Source organism: Atta colombica, unplaced genomic scaffold, assembly GCF_001594045.1.
Source record: "Atta colombica isolate Treedump-2 unplaced genomic scaffold, Acol1.0 scaffold12, whole genome shotgun sequence".
Taxonomy (NCBI): domain Eukaryota; kingdom Metazoa; phylum Arthropoda; class Insecta; order Hymenoptera; family Formicidae; genus Atta; species Atta colombica.
The window spans coordinates 2,261,212-2,269,030 of NW_017259206.1; the positions used below are offsets into that span (position 1 = coordinate 2,261,212).

The following is a 7,819-nucleotide window of genomic DNA, read 5'->3' on the forward strand; positions in this document are numbered from 1 at the left end:
TTCAAAAATAATTTACTTTGGACGTTACGAAAAAATCATTTCGTTTCAGGATGTCCAGTGCACATGTTACGTCGATATATACGCAAGATTTTTTCTTTAAATCTCGTAAATCACAAATTCTGTCGCACGTTGTCCATCCTGATATTACAAATATTAAAGAACAGAACAATGCGCAACATAATTAGCTATTGATAGTATTAATAAGAGATGACACTATATCAAATAAGACTATATATAGATAAGGCAGGAAAAAATTTTTAATAACTACCAAATTAGATTCCTTATATTTTGTACTTAATAAAAAATTTTACAAACAAATCTTTGGAACATTATGGGCTCACTATTGTCCCCCATTATTGCGACTATAATTTTAGAGATCAGGGGTGCGATTCTGTAACTATTTTACACGCCTACCGACAGTTGTCGGTGTCGTGGCACAGTTTTTTTATCACATAAAATATCTGCGCAACGACACCAACAACTGTCGGTAGGCGTGTAAAACAGTTATAGAATATATACCTTGGAAGAGATAGCATTTCAGTTTTTACCTTGTATATTACAGATCTATTTTAGATGATAGATGATATTATCTTAGCACCACGTTACATGGTATTAGATTGGAATGACTACATGGAAAAAAATGGAACGATTGTTATCTAATAATGATACTCTTTGTCTTATAAAATAACTGACAAGGATCTTACAAAAAACTTACTGGTGAATTGCGGACTCTTCTAATTAGATAGAAAAGCAATGAATTTATAGACGAATTCATCTATAAAAGACTACTAACCACTAACGGGAATTCCCAGAGCATATGTTCTTCCAAAAGTCCATAAAATTGATGTTTTTTTAAGAATAATTGTGTCTTCAATTAATAGCCCGTTGTATAAATTTGCTTTTTATTACAATATTTAATTATTAAATATTAAATGTTAATTATTAACAATTAACAATTAACAATTACATTGATTATTATTTTATTCATCATTATGATGCGTTTTACAGCTTCATTTTTTAATTTTATTAGAATTAATTTTGGTTTACACACTTTTTGTTACATCATTAAAGATAGCATACCGAAATCACGTAGCCACGTTGTGGAAATAGGTTTCATTTAGTAGAGAAACTAAATGGAATTTATTTTGAGTCAAATTTAAAATTGTCTTCTTTATCATCACCAATGCAATGGGCGGAACGGAAGTAAACGAACGAAGTAACGACAGCACATGGAACTAAGAAGTATGAAGGACGTGCCGCTTGCGACTAAACGTGACGCAGTTATAGGATGTTATTGCCAATATTCTCGTTCGACAACAGGTGCGAATAGAAAATGGTCTGTTCGAAATTTATAAAGGTCAAGACTGATCATTAATCATGATGCAGTACAATGAAGGTGGTATCAAAAAAGATACTTCGTTTAAGTTTCGAATTCTCTTCAATTACGCTATTGGAAAATTGTGCCAAATGCAACACATTTCGTATATCTCAAACGGTCCACTCAAATTTTTGTGTTTATTTAATAAAATAAATATATTTAGAAATAAAGATATTGTGTAAAATAATCACAAAAAAGATAATGCTGACACAGTTTGTAAACAAAATGTAGAAGTATATTTTTTAGTATAATTAATATTTATAATATGTTAAATTAATCCACATTTTATTCATTCATCTTACAATTAGAATTTATGTTTAAAAACACTTTATTTTTACACTATTTATTTATTTACTCATAAACCCGTGACATTAAGAAATGTTGCATAAAATGTAACATAAAATCTTTAAATAACATAATCTCATCATATTAAATTAACACTGGAATATCTTAAAAAATTCAACACAAATTGTTAACAAGAACGAATAAACCGTTTCCAACACAAATATACAATGTTTTCTTTACTGTGTATGTTGCATGTAATTTCATTCAATGTGTCGCACGTTTCAGTAAATATACAAAAATTATTTTTCATATGACTCAGCTTTCATTATTATTTATAATACCATAAACGCCAAGAAATATTTTCATAAAATTGTAATAAAGGAAAACTACTGATTCTACTATTGCGATAAAAACTGCATGACATAAATTCTGTATAAATAGAAATAGTAATTTGATTAAACGCAGAAGACGTAACTTTAAAATTCTTCTAGAATGATGTAGTTATTCTAATATTTCAGTAAAATAATCTAAAAGGCTTTCCGTGCATTCCGGAAATAAATTGTCACAGCTGTTGGAATCTTGTTGACCTGCGATTTCGGCGGCACGATATTCTTGATCGAAGGCATTACTGAATGATTCAGGTGTAGTAGAAGGCCTGAAATATTGATAAAAATTATTACATCTTTAAAATGAAATTTTGATTTCTTTTGCAGAAAAATATTATAAAATATATAACAATAATTACAGAAATATAACGATATGAAACGTACTTATTATGTATTACGCTTGTCGTTCAATAAAATAAGATGTTGTTTCGCAATTGTTACAATACAAATTATAATATATTCAGAATATAAGTTTTAATATTCAGAACATGCAAGTTCTATTCATTCTGAATAAATGTGTTATAAAGCGTTCGTATGCAATGAGCCTAGATATGCTGCATAATATGATTATGCATGTAACGTGAACTATTCATATGCCTAACATAAGCCACGACAATGGTAAGGCAAATGTATACAGTTCCTTAATCGTGAAGTTATTCTGGGCTTAGATAAAGATTACTCTAAGAGACTTGCCAGATTAACGCTTACGTGAAGAAAATATGGGCGAGCTGTGCAGTCAAAGTATCGCTCCGTCTAAAAGGCACTGCTGCGGCTTCGCAAATAGTTTTCAAAAGACAGGCTTTCCCCGAACGTGTGGTTTCGAAGACCGATTCGAGGATTTCGTAACATTCCCATCTGGATATCATCGCTTCTCGTCGTATAAAAAATAACAATAGAAACAAAAATGAAATATATTGAATATGTTCTTTAATTAAACATTTACTTTAGACTTCAAGTTTATTCACAAATTTATATATCTAACGATTATTTAGCTATACATTCATCATTTTTAGAACCATCAAGTAAAAGATTCTTTTAAATATCTTTCAAAATTAATTAAGAAATTAATGTACACTCGGAAATTATTTATAAATAAATATTTCTTTTATTTTATAAAAGTCTTCTCTAAGATTAAAGCTGTACGGACAAAATGTAATTTAGACTTATGATTAAATGTAATATTATGTTCTTTAAACCTTTATTATATTTTCTTGTTACATCAGTACCGGTTAATATCTCAGAAAATATCCTTAAAGACCATCAAGTATCTGAAGATCAAACGCCACAAGTCATTATGAGTCCGATACAACAGAAGAAAAGGTATGATAAAAAGAAAAAAATTAAAGAAAAAAAAGGGAAAGATTCAGGCTACGTTAGGTTGGATTAACGAGATCAAAGCGAATGAAAGAGTCCTTCGATAAAGGAGTTAGATTAACGTCCATTGTACTAGGAAGTAGACGCACGGGCCACGCAACGAAAGTAGATTTATTAACATGTAAAAGGAAAGAATTCTCGTTTTATCCCAGTATTAAGCCTTCTTCTTAGCTCCTTGAGTATTGAATGTGCCCATTTTGAGGGATACAATTCGACTCAAAACCCTCTCAAGACATCTTATCAACTACTTTTTACATAATATTTCATCGTTTTTTTTCTTTATTATCTAATCGTCTTTCTTTTGAACATATTGATGAAGCCGAGAAGCAGAAAGACATAATTCATGAACTTTGCTTCTCGCAGAAATTTTTCTGTGAAGATCCAAAATACAATATGTAATTAATGATCTCTTCAAGATAAATTTTCCAGATCAGTTATAGATGTTGCATCCGCGTCAGATTGATATTTTTTCTTTGATTAAGAGTTATCTGATGATAAATTAATAAGCGATCGATATTACGATCGATGATTTTGGATTTATTTTCTTTTGATTCTCAGATATGGAAATGTACGATGATCTTTAGACTAAATATAAATAGCTTTCAAATATATATTAACAATATTTGTGTATGTAAACATTTAGTACATATTAATAATCTTTTAATGCCCTAATACATTAAATTTCAATATAAAAATTAAAATTATGACGTAAATAATTCGACAATATTTTATAATAAAAATTATATATAATAGAAACTCAGACTAATGGTATAAGTCCAATAATTTGAACAATGATTTAAAATATTATTTTATTATACTACTACGAGAGAATGCGTGAGTAAAAATATAAATGGGAAAGGTCGTCACAATAGCTTCAATTAATTCATATAGAATTAATACAGACTAAATGCTACGAATTAATCGTTTGAGTAATAATTCGAGATTATTTTATTTCCGATGCGAATCGAACGTGGAAAAGCCCTCTGAGAGGACAATAGCTTCAATTAATTTCATATGCCGCGCAAGCAAAGAACATGATACCTTTCGCATTTGGTGAAGAGGCGTCATTTCCATCAGGCTCGACATGGCGGTTGATCGATCTGTCATAGCGGACGTATGGATCCGTCAAGTACGAGGCGTTAAAGGGCAGGACGTAATTAAATTTCATCACGTAGCCGATAATCATGCTGACGTCAACTTCCATGGGTAAACCGAGGCCGAGGATTAACTGGAACGGTTTTCAAATATAGGAAGGTGTCATCGATCGTTTGCCACAACCAGAGATCGAATCACCCCGTTCTCTCTCTTGCCATGCCATCCGCCTACTAGCCGCCAGCGATCGAGGTTCAACCACACGAAATTAGATCGGAAAATGGATGTCCCAAAACTTTGTGATTCGAATATCGCCGATGATATCGCGAATCACAGAATCCTCCATCAAACGTGTCGCCCGCCGTCGATTTTGTACAAAACGATTCGAATAACAGATCCATTTTTATTTAACTTTTATTTAATTTTGAAGTCAAGTAAACTTTGTTGAAGTTTTCTAAACTAAATGAAAAATTGAGGTGTTCCTTGAATATGCTGACTAATTCTGATTATTATTATAAGAAAAATATATAGCACAGTTAATTTATTAAAGAAAAGCGAAACATCGAGTCGTGTATTTAAAATTCATGATTAATACTTATTTAGATTAACAAGAAATCTCAATTGTTATTTTATTTAGCAATATCCCTTAATGGTCTCGTTAAAATATCAGTTTAACCAATTTTTCATACGACCTCGTTTATTTTGTTTAAGAACACTTTTAGAACTGTAAACTTGCATATACCTGAACTTTCGTAGGAGTATTGTTTCCGGGCGGCGGATACACCAGGTATCTCTTATCGCGCGCAAACCAACCGCTACTTTGAGATAAAGTGGCGACATAAATATCACGAAGGTAGACACATAGGATGGCTAGCGCAAACGTACGAGAGATTCGCATTCTTAAAGACCGTTGGGACTGACAATTTGGCGCAGCTCGGTTGAGGCGGTCTACCGCGCCAATTATCACAATTAATAGTACTGATTAGCCGGTCACCGCGAGTTAAGCGGATAATGAGTGGAAGTGCTTTGATTTTGCGAGATACATGTGCGACACAGACCAATATTGTTTCAACATAGTACATGAGAAATGGATTTTAAAAAAGTATATAAAAATGTATAAAGATATATTGTATAAAAATTTTATATAGTTTCATTAATATTTCTTGAAGTTAAGAATATATTAAAATATTTAAATTTTGTTTATAATATGATCGAATGTATGAAACTTTTTCTCTCCTTTCTCTTTCTTCTTCTATATATATACATCAGGAGACACGGTAGTCAGCGATAAGCCAAGCGCAGCGACACTACTGTATTCCTTAATGTCACACAGAATGGGGGAAACGGTATCGAGATGACAAATATCATAATAAAAATATTAATAAAAATATCCAATAAACGTTTAAACGTTAAAATATCTAATTAACGTTTTGTAGTGCAATATTATTCGCATTTGATCTAATTTGAAACTAATTTCATAAATAAATTATTGAAGCATAATTGACAGTGGTTTATAACAATGCAAATAAGGATTTTATTCACTTTATTTCAATGTATTAATTTTTTCTTGAATCAGGCGTTATTATAATGATCATTTTCGATTTCAACGAAGAAAAATACATTAAAAAATGTAGAATTAAAACGATCTCCGAGCAGTGATGAAACTCTTGATTTTTACCCACCTTTAGTAACACTATAACATTTGCTCTCAATGATGTTTACATTCGTTACAACTTGTTCGATCTTTTCTTTGTGTCTTTATAAATTTGGCATGACAACGCTATAGCGTTTATCAGCATCAATCTATATTAAATATTATATTTGTAAACATATCTCTAAAAACACATCGATTTAAAAGACCAAAATTTATTGTTATCTCAAACCACACACACACACACACACACACACACACACACACACACACACACACGCTCGCGCGCGCGCACATATAATGTTTATAATATTTTGATCAAATTATTTCACGAGCATGCTTCTATATTAAAAAGGATTGTACCTTACAAATTTTGTTACAATAATGATTAATTAACTACACTAAAAATTATCTGAGGCATAATATCTTCCATGATTACAGTTAAATCGCGATTAATGATGCCAAAAACTAATAAAAAGATGAGACGCAAAAAAGAGATAACAAAAATTAACTCAACTTTACTTTTTTAAAAATTATTATAAATAATATTCATAATTCGATGCTTTTGTCACAAACGATATTACACAACAATTTTATTATTGTATATTAATTTAAAACCTTGAAAAAAGAAATGAAATCAAAATAATATTTTGAGTATCTTTATTTAAAATGTCTCACAGAACACATTTCTCCGAGCGGCACCTTAAAGGCATCTTTATGTGTAAACGTCCTTTGGATATCCTTTAAAACAATGTTATATGGGATAATTATCTCAAATTATAATATACTATATAAAGTACATTTGAAATATATTAAGTATAGCAACACATTAAAATGAGAGAAACAAAATGCAGAGATAATGAGAAGTGCAGAAATTTAAAAGGAATTTTTATATCGATAACAACCCGGTAAAAAATTTTTATGTATGTTTATACGTATTTATATATATTCATGCATGAAAAATTTTTTATCGGGAAGTAGAAAATTGTAAGATAAAAAATCGAAAAAGGCAAAATCTCCAGCAGCAACATACTTGAAGCGCTCGTCTTGTCTTTCATAATTCGATTCGTGCAAATAATTCAATAAATATTTAATATAATTATAAACTATTTTTAGCAAATTAAAGAAATTTTATATATATTATTTCGTATTGATATATTTCATATTCAACAGATACACATACAAATATTTTTATATGAGATAAAAAAAATTAAGGAGATTCTAAAGCAAAGCTCGAACTCTGATGAAATCACCAGACGTCGCTTCGCGCGCCGCACATCGACATGTCTTTTTATTATACTACCACAGCAATATCTCACGCACCTATAATACACGCAGTCACATGTACGTGTTAATTTTCATATAAGAAATTCGTTGCGATTTAGACGAAAACGTCTAAATCTAATTCTAAGAAAATTCTCGACGTTGTTCGTGTAAACTATGTGTCTGGATATCACTATTTCTATACGTATAGATTGCAAAGCTTTCATATCAAGCAAATTGTTATGATTTAACAGCTGAGACACTATGTTACACTAAAAACGTAAAAATATATTAATTTAAAATTTTTGATCGTTCTCGGCATAGACTCCACTATCCAGACACATATTAATGCGTATACATATATGCGTATATATATATATATATATATAT

General features: G+C 30.3%; 1 protein-coding gene across 1 annotated transcript; it reads right to left on the bottom strand.

Annotated features, from left to right (window-relative positions):
- Positions 1–2,164: 2,164 nt before the first annotated feature.
- On the bottom strand, positions 2,165–5,413 carry LOC108694221. Its single transcript, XM_018203589.1, has 4 exons — positions 5,258–5,413; positions 4,465–4,651; positions 2,758–2,917; positions 2,165–2,318 (listed from the first exon to the last, which is right to left on the bottom strand). Exons 1-4 carry the CDS (start codon positions 5,411–5,413, stop codon positions 2,165–2,167), a joined length of 657 nt encoding a protein of 218 aa, XP_018059078.1.
- Positions 5,414–7,819: the final 2,406 nt, after the last annotated feature.